Source organism: Varroa jacobsoni, unplaced genomic scaffold (assembly GCF_002532875.2).
Source record: "Varroa jacobsoni isolate VJ856 unplaced genomic scaffold, vjacob_1.0 scaffold_820, whole genome shotgun sequence".
NCBI classification, from domain to species: domain Eukaryota; kingdom Metazoa; phylum Arthropoda; class Arachnida; order Mesostigmata; family Varroidae; genus Varroa; species Varroa jacobsoni.
In genome coordinates this window covers 222671-244853 of record NW_019213722.1, presented here as the reverse complement: position 1 = coordinate 244853, position 22183 = coordinate 222671, and the positions used below count along the sequence as shown (strand labels likewise).

Sequence of the window (22183 nt, the reverse complement as noted above, 5' to 3'; positions counted from 1 at the left end):
GTCACAAGCACTTCTGAAGCTAGTTACAGGACGTTCGCCTACAATCTCAAAATCGTACCGAGCTTGCATTTCTCGTCAGTGACCTTATATTCTTGCGTATGCGCATATCTGTATGCATCTATGACCTTCGTTGCTTACCCAAAATAATCGAGCTTCGATCCCGAGTGACAGTTACAACGACGTGATTTCATAATTGGTGGACAGTCGTGGTGAAGGGTCGTAGAGCTAACGATAGAATGGAAGGCCATGAAGTTGGCTTGCGTGGGCGGCCAGGATCGCTTTTGCTAGTCCGATTATGAAGTTGGCGTTTTTAGCATAAACATCCCACGCAGACAATCCGGCTTAGTCAACCAAGCCAAGACCCGACAGACTTCCATACAATCTAACGGTGACGATTCGTGGCCCTATCAAGCAACCAACAATCGTCGCCGTCGACGAGTATCCTATGCGATGTCAAAAAGAACGCAACAAGCTGGCGGGAAAGAGTGGAACGGCTAGCTGCTGATCTGGTAGATCCTTGGGATCGTTCTTCTTGCTCGGCAATTATTGGGCCTTTCGATGTGTTTTCCTGGTTATGGGTTGATTCTTTAAACATCGCAACACCGTTACCTTACGCTAGCTAATCCCTAAAAAGTGTAGCTACCCTTTATTCAAGTACAGGATTCATAAAATTACTGAATAGCCTTTCCGTAAGGCACAGAGGACGACATGCTGTTGACTGGCATGTTTGCGTATATGCTAATAGAAAGCTAAGTTCTCAGCTATAGAAACAATGTAGAAAGTCTGCTAGTTCATAAAAAAAAACTTAATTCAAGGGAGCACTTTTAGCATTATTTATGCAAATACTATCCACGCAACGAAGGTGCTTCTGCAGCTGCACTTGAAAAACTTCGTATGTCAGACGTGGCTAAGGCGTGTTTTTGCGCTATGGTAATATCATTAGAATCCTCCCTTTTTATAATCGAATCTCTCGGTACAGTGGTAGATTACTGCTTTATTCAAAAAGCTTAATTAAATGGGAAATATTTGTTGAATAATATATATCTGTTCATACCAATGAAGGTATGCCTTATCGGTAAATTCCGACCAGGGTAGATCATTGGAACGAACACATCTACGCTCTTGGTTTACGCTCGCACGCACGCACGCAAATAGCAAGGGCTGTTTAGGTCAGAAAATCCTCCTAAACGTTTTGTCTCCTCTAGGTCAATGATAAGAGAATGAACTTCTGGCGGACGCGAGACAGAGGATCGCTGTATTTCTTCTTTCCTTTACGATACAGAAAAGTCATTTCAGGAAAATATAAGCGCTGCTGTGTCAGGATTTCGCGCATTCATACGCTGTGTTTTCGAGGCTCAACTCCAGGGGCCCTAGCTGGCCTAACTGCCCCCTGGCCCGACCGTTCTTCGCCCAGTTTTACCCTGAAAAGTTATCGTGACGTAGAAATTAGGTAACGACGTGTTTATGAGAGTGCCAAGATGAATCGCTTGCCTTGCTCACATATAGCCTATCTTAATAAACACAGTTTACTGTTGTTATTGGCAACCATAGTTGGAACGTTGTAGCGGAGTTGGCTTTTGCTTGCCTGACGATTTGGGGACGGGAATGGAGAGGGAGGAGAGTAAGAAGCCAAAAGAGATTGACGTTCGATCAGCCACGCTTGAATGAATGCTGAGCCCTGCGCCGAAGACTTTGCTTCTGCCACTGCTGCTATGGCGTCTTCTTTTTACCCTAAGCTCGCCTGTCTGGCACTTCTTCTCAGCCGACTTGACCAGCGTGCCGCGGCGATCTGGCGATCCGGTGGTCGAGCACTCCATTCGAAAGACGAAGCTTAGTTGGCCGGCTTGGCCAACTATCTCCTTCCTAGCAACAAATGTCTCTTCTACCCGAAGGTTCCCGAGTTCATAGCGCCAGTCAAGTGCGGCGGTTTTCTCTACCTCACTCAACTGGACCGATAGAAGATGAAGCTCCAGGGAAAAAGCTAACTAGAGATTCTAGGATGATCCTCGACTATACTTAGAAAGTAATTGCTTGCGAGACAAGAACGAGAACACGGTATGGGCATTCTTCAGCTTGGCTGTAATTGTGTCTGGAAGGCCCCTGGTAGTAACTGTGAGATCGGAAAACCTAAAGACATGGAGAGGAAGAGAAACAGATCAAATCAAATCGGACTGTAGAGCGAACCGACAGACAGACAGACAGACGCCAGTAATGACGTAGTAGTGCAATATTGACAGCAGAGAACGCTTTTACCTTAAAATTCAAAGATAAAATAGCAAAATTGCATAAGACGTATAAATATCCGTTGCAGAAGTTTACCGTTTTTCGTTTGTTTGAACTTAAGGCACATCTCAACCGGCTTTAACCGGTAAATGATATAAAATAGAATATCTGAAGTTTCACAATTAGGTACTGCTCATATGTATGTACAGCGGATTCTTCCGACGCCCCATTAACGTGGAAGTGTGTTATTATTTTTCAGCGGACCGCAAGATCTTACATCTCATCGGGGTATTATGGTACAAACGGATTCAAGTACCTTCCAGTAAATGGACAAGGTCACCTTACTACGAATGGGGTCAACGGCGCTGTGACGGTTGGTCCGCGACCCTCAACGCTGAACGCCACACAATTCAAGGGAGGTCCTCCGTTAAACGAAACTGGCGCCGGCAGTCCACAATATGTAAGCATCGACCAGGCGTCGGAAATGAGTCGGAGAGCTATTGTCGATAAAAAGAGATCCATGCTCTACGTTCAAAGGGTAAGCGTGACGGAGCCTTTGCAATCGAGGTTGCCGCCTCACTGCAAGTACAATGCAATGACGCGCATTATAATGATCACCCAGAACGGTCATATAACTATAATTGTGTATGCCGGATATTTAAGGTCCTATCTTGCTGCTCCAGACGATGAGAATTATTGCTTTTGCTGCTGATCTGTAATGCGCTATTATTAAGCTACAGCCTAAGAAGCTATCCAACGTTTACCAGATATAACTACCTGATGATTCATGCCACCACCTAGGAATATCCGGCAAAGATTGGAAAGCGTACATTAGCACGTAGCTGGCTCGCATCTTGTCAGATCAATCCCTTGGCAACAACACTGCTATTTAAAGTAAATATAGATTCTCCTTCAAATAATACTTCCAATCGCGCGTCGTAAATAATTGCAATCAGAGCTATGCATATATTTGACATTACCAATCTCTTACGACATTTTAAGTTATGACCGTCATAGATTAGAGAAGTATTCCATGATTTCGACAGCGACCGACGGCGAGTTCCCAGCCTGGCAGGTGCGAAAATATTTTCAGGCCTCTGTGATTCCTTTTCCTTTGAATTAGTATCATATAATTGACTAATTTGTTAATCACTATTTGGGGGGAAGCCCGGGATTGCTTCCTTTTGAATAACTCCTCTGCATCGATTTATACCTGACGTACATTCAAGACGTGTAGGCGACAAATAATAGCCTGTCGCTGCTGCTGATAGAGACTTGCAAGTTAACATTCCACTCCTAGGTGCAAGCCGAACGTCATCTATTACGACGTTGGAGTTAGGGCTTGCAATACTTCGTCAGCCGCACCAAAAACCACGTCGTAAAAAATTAAGCTCAAGAGCCGTAGCAAGAGTAACTTTTTGGGCAGATGTTTTGCCAAAGGTTGAAACAGCGTGTAGCTAAGACTGGCCTTCACTTAGCAGTGAAGTTCATATACAGCCTGATTCGGTATCCTCTTTGTTTTCACGGTTAGCGCTACGGTAGTCTCAGGTTCGATCTAGCAACGTATAAAGTTCTTGTAGCACAACTATGGCAAGTCAAAAGGAAATCCAGAACCTGCATTTTTACATGCTGATGGGTCATTAATTGTTGCCTGAAAGCCTGCAAAACGCCTACTGAAATCTTGCTTACTTCCGGCAACATTATCAGCGGAAGGCGCCGATCGGTCCGTTGTATCGGTCGGATCCACAAAGTTCTAATGGACGCCAAAGCGGCGGAAAGAGCAGCGGACGCAGCATAGAGAGCAGCCTTTCGGGTCACGCAAATTTAGCGGTGTTGGTCACTCCTAAGGATGATGGCGGTTCTGACAATCGATTCCATTGTACGCGCCCCGTAACGTCGTTCCTCTCCTGTTCGTACTACTTCCCAGTACTACGTGGCCAATCAGTCATGCTGGCAGCTCTCTCTGATCCATCGTGGTCCCCTTCCGAGCTCTTGTCGGACTTCCAACAGAGCGCAAGCCGCCATGCTTCCTCGATGTAACTGGTGCTAGCAGAAGCAGCAGCAATAGGATAAATTTAACTTAGATAATGCACTGTAATTAGTATACGACGAACAGGCACGAGCACATATATAAACAACTACATACACATGCATGGAATTACGCATTCAGACCGAGATCTATGGCCACTCATATCCTCGTCATGATCGGCTGGTCGTTGTCGGATAATCGTTCGTCAGAATCTGTTGAAATCTCAGGTTTTTAACTCCCTGTTCCTATTCTTATCCCAACTGTCTAGCCATTGGGTCTACGTAAAAGCAATACCGCCTCTCTCATTTGATCGACGAGGCAGCGTGTGATGTGAACGGGGATGGCGTGACCCGTCGCACTATCGGAACAAGGGTGTTCGCTCTCACCTCGACCACAGCAGCAGTAGCACAACGCCGATAGTCACCAATGACGATCGGAGCCGCGCTCTATTTGAATTCTAGATCGGTGGCTAAAAATGTGAAATTTTGTCTGACCAAAAAAGAAACGGTCAAGCATGGGTCATTAGAATCGCAAATCATTCTATGCCCCTGCCCATAGAGCTCTGTTTCCCACCAGTAACATGCGATTTACATAACGAGTCTTCGCGCTTGCAGAAAAGCGAAGCCTGAATTACTCACTTCGCTATGTATGATTGATATGTACTTAATCTCTAAAAATCGGTGTACCCCGACGCAATGCCTACAGTAACCCTGTACCATAATCATTATTTGCGTTTTACCTTTAAGAGATCATAGCTGCTATTATATAGCTGACTATATCGTAAAAGTCGTATCATATAATCCGTCCTATTTATACAGAAGCAACCAGATATGTGTAAACCAAGAGCTGGTATACCTACGACGCTGAGAAGCATCCAACGTTGTCTGGGACGGCTCATTACGAAATTGTATGGTCTAAATAAGTACAATGAGCTGAAACAATACTCATTGGCAGTAGCGAATATAAAGCCCAACCATATATATATATAAAGCTCGACAAGTTCTTCTAACTGTGCCGCTTCCGTTACGAATATATGCTTTAATATGTTTTCGAATATCGTCTTATGTTTAGTACCTTTATGGTCATTTTATTTCATTAGTTTAATCCGAAACGGCAACGATGCAGGCCAACGATGCCGAGATGCTTTTTTGTTGCTACAAAAAACAATCAGATCTTCCGGAACACCCTCGCAGTTTCGCTTACATAGCTAGATAACGTATGTGTTTTTGAGTATATCGCTAGGCGCTGCATTAACCGGTATTACCCTACCGATCAATCGATGTGCGCCCGTAACTAAATGGATGTGGGCGTCATTTTCTTAATAGAGTCAATACACAAATCTCTTCGACGACCTTTTGCAACGCTACCTACTTGTTTTCGTAGCAGTGTTACTTCATCGGACAGCTAAATACATGAGGGTAGCATTACCATAACGATTATTTGCTATCTCGGAAAGCAGGCTGTGATACTACTGTTAGTTCTCGACAAACTGATACTTAGGCCAGTGGGTCGAGTGGGGGTGCTACTGCCGTATGATTTTGTTTCTGCGGTTCAGAGGGCAGTGCTCAATCGAAGTGGCCGGCCTATTTCAGATACGAAAGGATCGATTCTAGCGCATCGATGTGCTGTACTGTTTTGCAACACGATTCACAGTCCTTCCGACCAATGAGTCCAAAAAAAAAAAGTGAGAACGACGATGAAGCTTATTAAACAATCATTTCATACCGAAACGATATTAACGGTTATTATGCGGCAGAGGAAGTTTTGCAAGCGTCTGTTTATCTCTAGAGGTTATCTTATGGTCGTCTAGGTTGATTTACAGCGCAACAATATGGCATTTGCTCTAAACTGTAATATCTAATTGGAAGAACAGAAAAAAGAATACGGAAAACATAACGTATTTCTCTATAAAAAAAGAAATTACTTTTCGATAACATCGAACCATCATTTTAGATAAAATACGAATAAAGTAATTACGAACTTAATGCTTTTTTATGGTGGCCTTCTAATTTAGTGGGCTATGCGCCCATTGAAAAGAACCAGCAGTATAAGAAGATCCTTTAAACAGAAATTGTGGTCTAGAATAAATACAGTTGCATAATCTATTACTTAGAGACAACATTACATTATTTACTATTTAAATTATACTTTCCTTATATACTTATTAGTGTTGAACGTGGCATACGGTTGACTAATAGGTTCATGATCGATGTGCTCGTATTTATGCTTATGACGTAATTCCTAGTGTCAAATTTACGCGGTTTTTGCGATCGTTTAAATTACAACATTTACCAAATGTATTGCTGTGGAAAGGGCTAATATCGTAGGGCTAAACGCATTTAATATAATTTCATTGGAGAGTGCTCTATTCAAGAAATACGAATCAATTTTAGCCGCCCCCTTCCCTCCTTCTTCCCTCTAAGCTTTGTTATGTGAAAGGGCGAAAGCAAGCGCCCTCCCACGGACGCCGGGCCAAACTATTCCTGAGAGCGCCAACTTTACACGCCGATAAAGCGCAATAATCAGGCACAGTTCACTGCTTGTTCAGGCGGTAGAGCATGGCATAGTTAAATGTAGCGCAACAGTTCTGCCAGAGTTGATGTCTACTCGTTCGGCGCAGAAAATCTATTGTCTCAAAATCTGACCCAGTCAGGATCATCAGTAACTGTCACTTGGCTAAGGATGAAGGATTTGAGGTTTGCTAACGTACTTTTATGTAATTTGTATTTCAGACAACGTCCGGTACAAATGACTCGGGCATTGGACGAAGCTCGGGTCGCGAACTAAGTGACGAAAGTTTCTCGCGACACCAGCTAACGTATGCTAACGTTCACAAATCGTCAAAGCCTTTGTATCCATCAATTCTTCATCCGGCGTTACAGGAACAACTGTCGTTAAGCGCATTGTCTTCGCCGGGTGGATGTCGCGTCCCTCGACGGGCCTCGTCTAACCAGATTGCCCAAGCCCCACGAGGCACAGGTACCCCTCAGCGATCCACGAGCCAACGGTTTGATCCGACTGGCGCGAAAGCCTCGCTTATGATAAACAATCAAAATGGCCAACATCAGCCGCCCGTGCCTATACACCGAGATCACGCGAGGAGGTAAAAATTGACTACATATGTTGGCACTGAGTAACTTGTGGAAAGTACTGCTCGAATAGTGAACGAGCAGACAGTACGATCTAAAATATCTTAAACGTGTGCGTAAATATATGTAGAGCCTGACAATAAGAACATATATACACATTCGACGTGATCCATTATAATGTAACGAACCCTTTTTTTTTTTATAAGATCTTTTATAAGATCCGCCTAACCTGATAAAGGACAGAGATAAGAGGCCAATAAGACAAATGGCCAAAATTACTTTTTTGTATTTGCAATATCCACTAATTGCTTACCAGTTTCAGAAGTTCGTACCTGTCAAACGAATCATCGGAAACGGGATCTGACGAAAATAATGCAGATTCGACACTCGCCCGTGAAATGGCTCTTCTTAAGCTGGAACTAGAAATGGTTCGACTAGAGTGCGAATCAATTATGCGACAACAGGCTCGAGCAAACTCCTATTCACATCTCAATAAACAGCACTGTAATGGTATGATAGGCCATATATAAGGACACGTTCCTTTTTTGTTCTTGTCCTCCCATTGTAACCTCTAAATTCTAATGTAATTTCCAACATTCGGGGACCTAATTAAGAAACCATCTTTATTGGTGTTAGAAATTAGTGGAACTATTATTTCATGTTAACTTCTGAGACAGGAACGTATCGACAACTTAGCTCTCTACCAACTCCACAAGCCGCAGTCTTCCGATAATGTCGTCGCCGGATACCATGCGTGTGCACAAATTTTTGTCAATCGCTGAAACAGTTTTCTCACTTATCCATTGAAAAACTAGTTTCTATAAGTTACTTATTGCTCTGACTGCGTGAAAAATCGTCTCCACATTTGCCTTTACTTAAGCCTTGCTTCCTTCTTCTTGAAGCTCCCTAATCAACGTTTTTTCATTTATGTATTTTTTTATTTATGGAAAAAAGATACAAAGCGTTAGCCCTGGTAAACGTGGAAGTTAAGGCAGCATAGAAGTGGTACGCGAGCCGTTGCATTGTCATGGTAACAAAAAAAAAAGCCATAACTTTTTCTTGTTCCAAAATCCAAGCCTATCCTCACGTATGGCATAGGCAATTTTCTTAAAGCTCCTTGGCAATATTCCTTGGTAAAACTACAACCACTCAGTATGAATGCCAAGTGTAGAACTTGCCGACAGTTGAAAAAACGGTGGCAAGAGGCTTGTATCTTTTAACTGTTCTTGGCCTAGAATAGCCTCCTAGAAGATATTCTGACAGCCATGCTTTTGTCCTTTGTTTTGGCCATACGCGTCTACCCAGGTCTTGTCACCTATAACGACACGATGAAGCAAATCTAACTCCTGTTTAAGTGTGAAAGTGTTCCGACACAGCAGTTATTGATGAGCCTGTACTTGCTCGTAAATTCTTGAGGGGATTCAGAGGTCCTGCACTTTCCGCGTTCAAGTTGTGACAGGCCGTTCGGAGCCTGGTATAAGGCGTTGTTTTCAAGACCCTCTCCACTGTACCAAAACACTGGTATTACTTACTGACTCACGGCTTAGTCACCAAAAGCTTTTTGTGGTATTGACACCGCCGATCCGCACTCAGTTTTGTTTTCGATACAGAACCCCATTTGCTATTCCTGTTTTCTTACAAACAAAGTACGCTTACTTCAATGCGTTGAATGCGAAGCGCACTTTCGCATACCCTGAACTTTGGCTTGTGGTTAGAAGACAGGTAGGAAAACGTGCCGCCACAAGTCCAGTCACAGGTGAGTCTTTAGCTGATAAAAAAGTTACCATTTTATCCCTTTTTTTTGGCCTAGTTTTAGGCTGAACGTACTATCGTTAAGATGCTCGTAAAAGGTTATTTCAAGTGATGGAGAAAAAGAATCATGATCTAAGGCCCAATGCAGTCAGTCTCAGTCAGAACGGGGAGTAGGATTTTTGACAGTAATACTTTTCTTTCTCTACAACCACATTTTAAATTGTACAATAGACGATAGTCGCCAATCGACAAATGACTCAGCCAAAGAATCCGCTGTCGATTTAGGTTGGGTTCCGATCTCCATTTCAGCCAGTAACTATGTTGTTCTCTCTAGGTTCGATCTATTAAAATAGCATTTTTTATGGTGCAATGGTTGCGTAACACAACACGTTCCCAAAAAGCGAGCAAGTCTGACGTCATCTTCGAGGTCTTCGTCGAATAGCTAGCAGGATAGCTGTTTGCTCGCTACGGAGTTGCGGTTGAAAGACAGGATAAGCTACTGCTGCCTTCGTGACTGCTGGACCTAGAATAGAGGCATCGACTGGAACGAGAAATACGCGAACCAACCAAAATGATACCACGAGTTATAGAGAGCCTAGATAGAATCTCTGTCGAACTCAAATTTTCATATTTAATTTTCGGTAGTTCGGGGAAAATCCGACATGGTTTATGTATGAATTTATCTCATTTGTTCGGCGGTTCCCTATCATAACCAGCACGGACAGTACACCTCCTCTTACGTTGAACAGCCTGAAATATATGTATAGTGAATCGTAAACAAAAATTCAAGTTACCCAAAGGGAAGTTACAGTTTAACTGGCCAGCCAGCGAAGGGATGAAGGTCGAATTGATGACCCATATTGTATCCTTTTGCTTTGTGCCCTCGTTTACTACAGGTCGTTGCTGCTATCACCAACATGGCAGTGGGGGTGGTTCCAGTGGAAGCGTTTATGGTGAAGCTCACATCTATGACGATGTGCATACCTATTCAAGGGGGCCTAGGCCCGCTTTTTCGCACAATTACGTCAACGTGCCTTACGTGACACCGTTCGGAGCGCTTGACCACGAACCAACTACGAGTCATGGTCTGCCAAGCCACGCCACACGGTTCAATGCTACCCCTATTGACGTACTGAGACTTCGACAAAGAAGTAGCTCCGCTAGTCCAAGTCGATTTGCACGAGGTAAGTATGATAAATAATAGTCGGGAGAAAAATCATATTTGGCTGCTTTATGGGAAGCATACGAACTACTATAGACACTTAAACGACTAAACAAGCGCGAAAAGAAGATTTTTTAAGGTACCGAAGGTTTTCTAAGGTATACGAGGAATAATGCAACAATTATTTACCATTGGTAAACAACCGCGTTCTGTTGGATACATGCGCAATAAAGGATGAGCGTGATTCTGATGAATATCAGGTCAACTATAGAGCTACAGCTATTTCTACGAGAAGAGACATAAACCCGTTGTTTGACCACGTATCAATAGAAAGGAGCCAGGGAGCTTTGTGGGTACTGGTTCAAAGATAACAAGTAGAACTTCAATCTTTTGATTGTCTTTTTTGATTTTTGAATTTCGATAGTTCACAATTTTATACTACATTGTCTTTTGTTTATCATAATAAATTAATTCGTTGATTTTTTTATTCCGTTAAAATTGTTTTTTTCTAATAAACATTTCTATACATTCTAATAAACAAAGCAAACTGTAGACACCAATACCCTAATTGTGACACCCCGCCCCTCCTAGAACGGAGAAAACCTATACATGCCTATTATGCTCTTACGATAGTTAGCAATCCTATAATAGCAGAAATGAGGCAAACATTTATTTTTTCTATTTTTTGCTTCTTAATTACACAGGGGTTTCGGAAAGTCATTCAATGATGGATATGCCCCGTCGAGGGACATCGCCCTCGCCTTCGCCGCTGGTACACGGAGATGTTAATGGTCATCATTTGCAGCAGCAGCACCATCATCAGAATCACCGTTCTGCAGCCCAAAACGGGCTTTCTTCGCACAGCCACCATGGCGCCGCCCCAGCGGGGGTCCAATCGGCTGTGTCGGTGGGGGTCAACCACCGCCAACAAACGGTATCGCCAGGACAATCTTACCTCTACCGACCTCATCGAAGCTGCTCAAATCCGGCGATCAAAAAAATCGAAGATCAACCGCCGCTTCCGCCCAGAGAACATATTAGCCATAAGCCTCCCTCGTCGGCTGTGTTTGGTTCTAGTTCACCCTCGGTTCATGGGGCATTAGCCTCAGTAGCGTCGCATACAGCACATCCGTGTCCACACGGTTCATCAGCTATTCCAAGCTATCCGTATAAACACTCGCGAAGTCGATCGCATGGCGGCGGCTTTCAACAATACCAGAATCACTTCCAGCAAAGCATTCCCACGGTGCAAGAGCAGAGCGGCAGCTCCAGAGAACAACTTGACAATTGGTGCGTAACTAAGACCGCCGACAGGAATACGTATCGGTTGACGCTATTTCTTATCTAAATAACTTTCTACATATATATATATATATATATTTTTTTTTTTTTTAAGAGTGAGAGTGAGTACCGATTTCTTCTGGGGGCTTCTTTCGAGAATATAAATATGCATATTTGAAAAAAACTAGGTAGTCGAAGGTTATTCAAAACGTCCTAGACAATCATACAAAGATCAACTCTCTTATTTATTATTCTATTTTCTCAGCCTACGCGACCGTCGAAATCTTAAATTTGACGGCGTTTATATTATTGTATTTACTGATCAAGTTATCCCCTTCCCTTCCTGTTCGTCTGTTATCGATCTCAATGCCTTTCTGACTTGATATACTTTTAGCAGCAGTGACGACAGCCGCAGTGTAACACCGGTAGCGGATTATGAGGGTCACTCTTTACCGTCAACTCCTGGTACTCAATCGCCGTGTCCAGCGTCGGAACCCATCGCTGGCCCGCATGCCCGCAGGCCGATGGGCACGCCCGGACCACCGAGCAGCGGAGGTAGCATTCCCCAACAGCAAATCCACCACCAGCGGGCGATTCAGCCCACATCACCTCATCACCAAGACACAAGGGAGCACCGACCCAAATGGGACCGCGAGCGTGAGCAGCAGAGTACCCACTATAACTCACCTTCGTCTAACTGCAATAGCCCACGCTATAGGTCTGTGTCTGTTCTATCGTTTCCGTTCTGTCCTGTTCTCTCATCTAAGTTCATTATAGCGGTTCGATTTCTCGTTCACAGAGCTCTGAACATACGCTAAACAAATGACGATTAGTCAAGATTAGCCGAAAAGCCAAATACGAGGGTGATTTTACTTGGGTTACGAATCGAGCACCTCCTAGATGTACGCATTTGAATTCTGGGTTCGGTGTTTCAGACCTATGGATTGCAGTCTTTCCTTATATTTACCTTAGCTTCAACTGCTAAAATAGATTTGGTCTTAAACCCTTGAAATAGATAAAAAATAAAAATAGAATATTTTTGTCGCTTATTACAAAGCTTAGTTTAGTATGGCGTCCACGATTTTCGTCACACAAGTTTATCATGAATAACACGAATCGGTTAAAAACTGATCAAAACAGGTTTGCCGTCCGAGATAGAAAAACTCAAGTCGTTCCGGAACGTTCGGAAGGCACTGTGTATTACGGCAGTCAGTAGTTGCGTTTTAACTTGGTATATTCGTCATAGCTACTTTTTTTTTTCGCTACTCTACAAATGTATCTTGGATTTTGTTAGTAAATGGTAACATTATGCCTACTACCATCAGAGTGCTAAACATCTAGATCTTTACACATAGCAATTCCTTCCGTTTTGAGGCAAAATTTACAACTAAATAATATGAATAATATATTAAAATATCCGACTGTTACTTTCCTCATTTCTCTAAGCTAACACTCCTTCAGCAATTCAGACTTTTCTCTTATCACTAGTATCTGATAGATATCGCATAAAATACCACGCATGGTTCCTTCTACCTTACCTTGTATGCCTATGACCTGTCAAAGCATCTGCACCCACGTAACAGGCTGGCTCGATTTGATTTACACCAGCTTATCTTGCTTATTTTTTATATTCTAAACGTCTTTATTTTCTTCCAAAAAAACAGTCGGGAGCGGACCGTCGATGAGGCCAACGAAAGTATGCATGATATGATGCATCTGCTGGCTCACCTGGACGAAACTCGGCGTCTGCAGTCGCGGCTGCAGATGCAGGAGACACTTCCGCACGACCCAAGGTGGCCAATCAATCCAAACCTAAATCCGGAGCTAGCTCGCGACCGTGATAAACTCAAGGAGAAAATTAAACGCAAACGAGAACGGGCACAGAAGCGACGCGAACAACAACAACAACAGCAACAACAACAACAATCTTCGAATTTAGTCAATAGAACAGATACAATGAGCACCAATGGTACGTAAAACTCAGCACGAAAAAAAAGGGCAAAGTATTGAAGATTTAGTCTTGCGTCTCAAATACACGTATCGTCTGTATAGTCCTTAGAATCCGTACGGCATTAAAAAAACAAACATTAATTTAAAAAAATATAGATTTTTCCATGACGTAGGGTAGAGTGAAAACCAGTTTTTGTTTTTATGAATACTATGTATCCATTGGTTTTCCTATATCAATATGAAAGTTCAGCTACCGTATCTTTTTGCAATATATATATATATATATATATATATATTGCAAAGAACTTTGTCTTTTGTCGACTTGAACCTCAAATGTCATCAGGCCATGTACCTAGATTGCTTTTATTTTTATGATTTTCTCGCCCACGTACACATGTTCAATAATATTGTTATAGAATCAGAATATGGCTTCCTGCCTGGACGACACAGCCGAAAGTCCCGCCAAGATTTCTATGACCGGCCGACGTCCCCAGAGACCCCAGCGTGTGAGGAGGTAGCGGATGCAGAAGCGACGGCTACGACACCGAAACAAGAACGAGGAACATCCATCAGTGAAGACACGGGAAGCAGGTCTGCTACGCCGGTCAATGAAAAACAAGAAGACAAGACTGGGGCGGAGGAGAACGTGGTCGATGAAAGTGGTAAGGACCCAGATTTACGTTGATTTTCTTCACAAGATAGTCAAGCATAAAAGCCCACTAACTATCGGGAACTTGTCCACGAGGGAACAAGGATTCGTAGTGAATCTCTAGCTCGCTGGCTGGAAAATAAAAACTTTGCTTACTATTATCCTTAGGAGAACAGAAAAGCTGATACCCGAGCGAGATATGTACGTACAACTTCCTCCTCCTCTGTATATCAGTCAATAGATAAGATCCTGAAATCAATCGCTATCCTAATAACTAACCATTAATAACTGATAATAATGGCTGACTGTTGATTAGATGGATGGACCACAATACTCTTTATCTTAGAGCAAATGAATAATAAGAATTAGTACGAACACTTGAACCGATACATTGATGTTTGGAGCTATAGTTAGCACCGAGTCGACTCATATAACCGTGACAACCGCAATTGATAGGAAGATAATTAAATAGCAGATTTATGATTTGGTAGGAAAATGAACAAGTAAATAGTAATGCATATCCTGCCGGATACTGATTTTGACATATATATCATTTGCACCTTATGGACGATCTCCTATATGCAACACCCTTATCGAAAAGAACAGTGCCTGAACTCCTGCCTCAAATCAGTTTTTCTTTCTTAATATTATTTAACACGTAAAAATCCTCAACGGTGTAGCATTTATGGTCCCCTAATATGATCCAACGCGGAAAAATTTGGCCAATTCGAGTCTTGGTTTCACTAAATCTACGAGATATTGGTCTCTCTGTGTTTTTAGGTCTAGTAAGCCCATCACTTCTGCCTAGCCCCGGGTCCGGGTTGAGTAGTCCCGTCAGTTCAGGGAATGGGAATTCGTTGCCAACACCGGGCTCTGTTATAACTGCCCTGATGATTTCATCTTCAACAAATGCGAGTCCCACCCAGATGATACTACAAGGTGGAGGCAACAACAACGGTAGTGGGGGCCTGCCCACAAAGGACCCCATCAAGGAGCATACGCCAAACGTAAAAGAAGTCAAAGATATACGTGACATCAAAGATATACTTCGAGAGAAGCAGGCCAAGCAGCAGATGTTGTTGCAACAACAGCAACAGGCAGCTGGAAAAAACACGATAGCTGATAAAACTGTCAAATTACAACAAATTAAAACGGAAGAGTCTTGTGGCACGGTGTCTACGACACTCTAAATACAAAAGACACGGCATAATATGTACTATAAATGATCCTGGTGGCCATCTTTCGTCTGTGGGACACACGGAATTCAAAATTAAACTTTAGAAACTCGAATTTGTCTTAACTGTTACGGATAATTAGTGACAACATAAGGAAATACGATTCATCACGAGGTGATTAAAAGAACACTTTCGCAACTGAAAGTAAGGAACCCCCGGGTAGAGGGTTACCGGCTATGCTGTTAAACAGTTAAAAACTGATATACAAAGCGAAGACAAAGCAGAGCAAGAACTCAAGGTCAACCTTTAAGTCTATCTTGATTGTTTTGTAGACCGTAATGTCGCACGTATACGAATAAATGTAGGATGCCTGAGATGTGCGTTTTGAGTGCTGTCAACTTCGCCTGTTTTAGCGAAGTTGTCAATGTGGATAGAAGACCAAATACCTCTATTATCGATAAGCCGAGAGTGGACCCACTGATAATGTACGTCTGATATTTGCCTGTGGAGGAAACGAACCTTGATAGTTGTCGCCGCACCTGTCTGCACCGCTTATTCACTTGTATATATTACAAAATCTCTAGATACATACATACACAAAGGCTTAGGGGATATGTGCGCCCTACTGATTGTACTGAGTATGTATGCAACACAAGATTCAATCACAGGTTGAAATCCTTACAGGACGGCTAATGGTAACACGACTATTAAAAATTCGGCAATTGTTATCGAATAGACAGTACCGTTACCGGATGAACTCATAGCAGAGTGACGAGGTGGTGGGAACAGGATGAACATAATAATAATAGGGTCCAGACAAGCCTCTGTCGCAATACAACGGTCTACCACTGCGACACAACGGTAACGAATCTAAGCGGAAAAAAATACGGTTAGTAAAAACCCAGAAAAGCGGGTTGTTGGGAAACATTTTACAAAAAAGAAACGTCATGTGCAACGCTATAATACATACAGGAACAACTGTCATTGACGAAAATAGAAAAGAGATACAGACGACTAAACGAACTAGTGCTACGCTAATATCCGGCCTGACGAAGTCGCGGAGCTTGGGTCACACACAAACGCCTAAACAAAAAGCCTATTGATTAGCGCAGAGATATCCATACATACGGATGCTAGAACCCACCAATAGAGAACGCGCACCGAGTAGTTCAGATTAATATTAACAAGTCTTACCTATAAGATTTATGAGTTATTCAGTATATTATAGGGCTAAAAAAATGCTTGATTAACATCGTAAACTCATTATGTATTGGACCCAGTTCGATACCAACTACCGTGTTAATAGCCCAAACACATACAAAAGTGATGCGAATAGAAAAAATGCCCCACAGAACAGACCTATAAGGGATTTCAAAATGAGTCGATGCTGACAATATACAGATGATAAATATCCTCATCATAATTATTAGTATGGGGGACAGAAAAACGTGCAAATGAATACGGGGAGCACGTAAGCATGCGTGAGAGATTCAGCGAACGTGTAAACAGAGGGGTTAGCGCTAATCTTTCCGCGAGTGTAAAATTGTTTATCGACGACAAGTAATAATAATAATAACAATGAAACTGAACGAATCACGGGATCGTAGATGGGCATGTAATAATATGAAAGATAGCAGTGAAAGTAGAATGATGAACCCGGTCTGGATTTCGTCGAATCCCTCGATGAGAGCGGTACGTGACACACGGTTCGTGCATCGTGATCGCGTCTGTGGTTGCGCATGTCTGAAGCTCTTTGACACAGATTACCATGTTTACCTCTTGGTCGTTGTCTGGCGTAAGCGGCGGATCGACTAGAAATACGACGCAGCCGAAAGACAACCTGAACGTATAGAAGCTGAGATGTATGATAATGGCGTGTAGACGTGCATTGATAAAAACGAAAGAGAAAATTACGAAACAAAAGCAGATTGGCGGTGCTTGTCGGTTCGTCAATCCGCGTTAGCGTCAAGAAGAATTATCTGGTTTCTTGATGGCGCTGACGATTGCTCATACGCCAATGGTAGACCTGTACAGTTTTTTAACAGGGAATTTTATTACTTTAGTCCTTTCTGTTCACGGCGTAACGCCAGTTCTATAGTTGCAGCGTTTTCCAAACGCAACACTATATAATCGATCTATTTTGGTATCATTTTTATATGTAGTGGGCTTAATTAATCCAAATCTAGATTGAAGCTTTAGCCAATTCGGGTCGAGGTCGTGTGTTTGTAAGCGTGTTTTGTTATTAGGTTTCTTAATTGTGTATGTCCGTTTGTTCGAGGGGGAATTCGTGCTAGAATTGGCACCAGTATAAGCTAATCGATAACCGACTTTCGTCCGCATCGGCTTCATGCCGAACAGCTTCGCCGACGTGTCGACCCTGTTTCCAAATAGGTGTTAGGATAGGACGGTCCAACCGATTTAACCTAGGTAAGGCTCATGTAGAACGTCAATACAGCGACCTACGACTAATTCGATTCTATCAAACCCAGGAGACAAGAGTGATCTAATCGATAAAACTAATAAACAGGCTGACTGTATGTTGCGTCCTGTACCATCATCTGGCTCATCCTATGCTAAATGTGGAATCTGCCTGCACGAAAACCAAATCCGAAGCTGATTGTCCTAGTGGACAAGAACTTTGAAAAAATCCATACAATGGATTAGTATCTCGATCCATACGAACGCACTGATGGTCTCTCAGACCAAAGCAAGGGCTGTTTGAAATAAGCAAGTGTGCTAAATACACGACAACAGGGAGAACCTCTAAATTTTTACTTATTCCAACGGGAATTCTTATAATATTGCAATGTGTAAAGCTTCACCAGATTTCACCTTGGTCATCTCTACGATGCGTGACTTTTACAATACCTCAAACTATACCCTGCGTAGAATTAGCCGCAAGCTGCTACCGTAGCTTTATTTCGCGCAACTATTACCATGACTTTATTATTAAATAAAAAGGTGAGGTCATTAATGTTGGCCTTATCTTTTTATTTAGTGACATCGATACGATCTGCTAACAATTGACTCAAGCGGAAAATTCTCTGTTTTAATGGCAAAATCGCAGCAAAATTGTATGGGCTATGCTTGTGAGGGAGTGTTGGAAACGGACGTGATATATACGGGCTATATGTAGCAGAAGACATAGAAAGTCACCAGCGGATGTAGCTAAGCCGGAAACCGTAACGAAGCTATGCTATGAGCTGCAATGATAGATATAAGGAATAAATTGTATGTAGTTTGAGATGTATGTGTGTGTGCTACGGTATATAATTGCATTCAACTGAGGCAAAGAAGACAACCAAACTGAAGTGAAGAGTTAATATATGTATCGATCATCGTCAGTAACAGTATATAGTGCATGCTGGACAAAGAAGCACGGACGAAGATCACATTCAAACGAGGAGTGAGATGGAATAATAGTGATTATAATGAAAATATAAATTTGGATGCGGATATAGTGTAAAGCGAGGTTTATGTGGGCCTGTGGCCAAAAACAGAGTAGAAATGCCACGGCCGTCCAAAGACACGACGCAAAGCTATAAGGGAAAACCATTTATGGAACAAATGCGGCTTAGATAATAGCATGGAGTATTGCACTGCGGCAGTACGTTGCGATCGCTAATCAAATGTTAATCAAGACAAATGTTACACGACTGCAAATAAATTATAAGGGAAAAGTAATGAAGGATAAAGGAATGAAGGAATAAAGACCATGTCTTCTATGCTTTTGCACGTTTTTCAGCGGACTGAAGTTTGTCTTATGCGGGGTAAGTTTTTATTGTTGATCATGCATAGATGTTCCATGAAAAGCGTATAGCACTATATATACATATGTAAATGTACCCTGGACGAAAACCGTTCCGAAGCAATAGTGCCAATGGCACCTTCCGCAATGACTAGCTTGAATAGTAGGTTACATCGGCTACGCCTCTATGTTTCGAGTTCTACGTTCGGCATCGCTGTTAGGCGCTCCATCAGGTGGCTGGGTCTCAGCGCGAAACCCAGTGTGTCTACGCCCGTCTTGGGCCTGGACAACGGTGCGCCCCTGAGGTTAGCAAGAAGATACGTTACCCACTAAGCTATCACGCGGACACATCAACTAGGTCTACTACGTGCAATCGACCCCGCGCGACGAAATACAAAGGCAGTAGTTTCACGAAAATTTTGTATAGTACTATGCAAAACGCAAAGCTCGGCAACCCCAGACGTCGTTATACTTGGCACTACTGCCCTTGGAAGTGCATATTAGAAACCCAATTGCTTTGAAAATAGCTACCAAAGATATGTTTAGTTCATCGTCTAAGGCAAACCTGAGCCCTGTTCGACAATGATCATTTCGATAAATAAAAACGGTTTGGCAGGTCGACCAATAATAGCTCCATCATAAAGGCTTCTAATGTTCGCATTTTGGCTGCTAAGTCTACTATTTAGTTAGTTCAACGCACCGGCAAAGCTCAATTACAGTAGGTCGTACCGTAGCGTAATTCTTAAGCAAACCTACAACCAGGATAGGCGCTAGATCATCAACATTACGATCTGCTAGTCCATTTTTCCTATTAACAACAAGCGTACTCTTCGCGATACGTCTAGCCTCAACGTGGCGATCAATGCGACGATTTAATCTCTCCAGCAACTGTATTTCTCAATGTGCTTTTCGGCTACATGCACGTCAGCACGCGTTCTGTCTTCTATGCACAATCGTTTGCCCACATCCACCATTAGAAATAGCTCGTCGAGAGAAGCCGTACCGGCTTTACCGTAACTAGCTAATAGTTAAGAACGTTTTCATGCATCGTTCGTCAAACGTAGGCGAACAGACAATCGAGATTTCGATTACATGCTTTTACCTTACCATCCATTCATCCGTTGCGAACCTTTAAATCAGTTTATTTCGATTAAAAAATTCGCTTACTTTCCCTCTCAGATGATCAGCCGCCGCTGCCTGTTCGTCTGTCGCTGCGCTTTGCTTCTACTGCCGTCGACCGTTGAGTGACCGTCTATAGCGGAGCGGGCTTCTCAGGCTCCGTAGTCGCCGCGCGGTAAAAGAAAGCTACTGCTCAGTCTACGAGAGCCGGGAAAGGGTCAATAACGATGGAGAGGCGAAAGAATCCCAGAAGGCGCAGACATCACCCGCCGCCAGCTGATCGGACTGTGCCGCCGGCGCTGTGGGAGCCGTTATTAACGACAATACAGCGGCTGACTTCTGTTACCGCCTCTGCCTCCCTCCAGCAGTGAGCGTAAGCCATTAGCGTAGTTTCGTACAGCATGTAGCTTCTAGCTGGCAACAGAGTGACGCAGACTTGGTCGCCCCTCGACACGCATCAGCTCGGGGAGCTGGCCTCTACCAGACAACAAGCAACCTGCCGATAAGCTCGTACCAGCACGCGTAAAGGATGAACCTTGCTGCGGCAGGTAGTTCTGGACCAGTCAAGAGGTCCTAGCAAGCCTGGCGATTCGCAGGACAACCTGTGCTGGGGAATAGCAGGCTTACGTTTACAATTCATCGTCATAAGATCCTTCGTAATAGAAAGCTGCCTCGCTCAATGGAAGCTGCAAGACAGTCGGTGCCTCATTTTTATCGTCCTAGCATGGCAGCCGATATTCCGCCCATACGAGAAATCAACAAAGCACCCTAAAAGGACTGTTTGTGACCTGTTTGAGATCAGTTGGTCAGTGTATTTTTGTGTATATGTATGTGAGTACCCTTTATATTTTCTCTACTGCATCACTTATTCTTCGTGTTGTGAACTGCACGTATGTGCTTACTAACAACGACGATAATCCGCCATTTGGACACGTAGAATGTCTCCGGTACAGATCAATTCACGCGACAACAGGTTTGTATTATGCCAAAGGTCCACGTTAGGTTGTACGTCAAACACTGGCTTATTTCATAGTACTCGCTTACTTAAGCTGTACTGTTCTAATAATTAATGGCATTGAGTACTTTGTCTGACGTGATCGATTAGTTGACCCAACCGATTGCCTAATTAACCCGACGAACCTTTTTTTTTGTAAAAAAAAAAAAGACAGTTCATCTGTGTTCTTCTATCCGGCGAAGTGTCTTTGCTGTCTACGTAACAATCTCCGCGAAAGGACAAACGTGTCTATGATTTTATTGCGTTCATGTAAGCACTCATTAACGTTTTGGATTGGACATTCTATACTTTTCTGTTTAAATTCTTACATATTATTTGTCATGATTGGTGGTGTTTGTGCCTGACTTTGGGGTTAAGGCCTTTCAGATTATGACAAATAAATGTTATCAATCGCCCGAAGGCTGTATCATTTCCAATAGACCACCATCAACCGGGAATCTCATGACACTCTCATTTACCTAGCAAGCCGCAATAACAGGACCCGTTTCGCTAGCGCAAGCAATGCCAAATAAATCTTCATAAATAAAACATGGATGAGTGTGCGCTTTTCTATGCAACTATGTCCTCACAGAATTCGATGTGCGGGAACAGGGCATTTATACAAAAAATAAATATGAGTGGGCCAAGGATCTAACCCTGCATGATTCCACGCTTTGGAAAATGGTCATTTAAGATTGGCATTGGCAATTAAGGAGTGATTACTCAAATAGAATTCGAACGAATTGTGAACGATAAGGAAAACATCATAGTAAAAGACTATAGAGCTAAAAAAACGAGGGCTATAGAGCTAACAAGGGAGTTTCCCCTATCGCAACAGCAGATGGTCCAGTGATTGATACCACAAAGGGCCAGGTTCGAGGACTGGAAGCAAAGAAAATTATGAAGCAAATTCAACAAAAAAAAAAGACATTTCGAAAAAGTGAGCTTTCAACTGGTATTTGACACGGCTTTTAGAGAGTTGCACTGAAATGGGTTATAATTATGGATTTGC

General features: G+C 42.9%; 2 protein-coding genes across 3 annotated transcripts in view; both read left to right on the top strand.

The window, feature by feature from the left end:
- The first annotated feature begins 2057 nt into the window (after positions 1-2057).
- On the top strand, positions 2058-19021 carry LOC111264095 (uncharacterized). Its single transcript, XM_022839698.1, has 10 exons — positions 2058-2112; positions 2433-2761; positions 6985-7355; positions 7658-7851; positions 9990-10277; positions 10960-11545; positions 11931-12254; positions 13201-13505; positions 13903-14148; positions 14916-19021. The coding sequence occupies exons 1-10, from the start codon at positions 2058-2060 to the stop codon at positions 15323-15325; spliced, it is 3108 nt and encodes a 1035-aa protein (XP_022695433.1). The 3' UTR covers positions 15326-19021.
- A 1455-nt stretch (positions 19022-20476) lies between these two features.
- The window catches only part of l(2)k01209 (uridine-cytidine kinase-like lethal (2) k01209), a 23881-nt gene continuing 22174 nt past the window's right edge, over positions 20477-22183 (top strand). For both annotated transcript variants that reach the window (XM_022839680.2, XM_086969940.1), the window contains exon 1: positions 20477-21150. In XM_022839680.2, the coding sequence (XP_022695415.1) occupies positions 21116-21150 (35 nt within the window). In that variant the 5' untranslated portion in view covers positions 20477-21115. The remainder of the gene's footprint in view (positions 21151-22183) is intronic.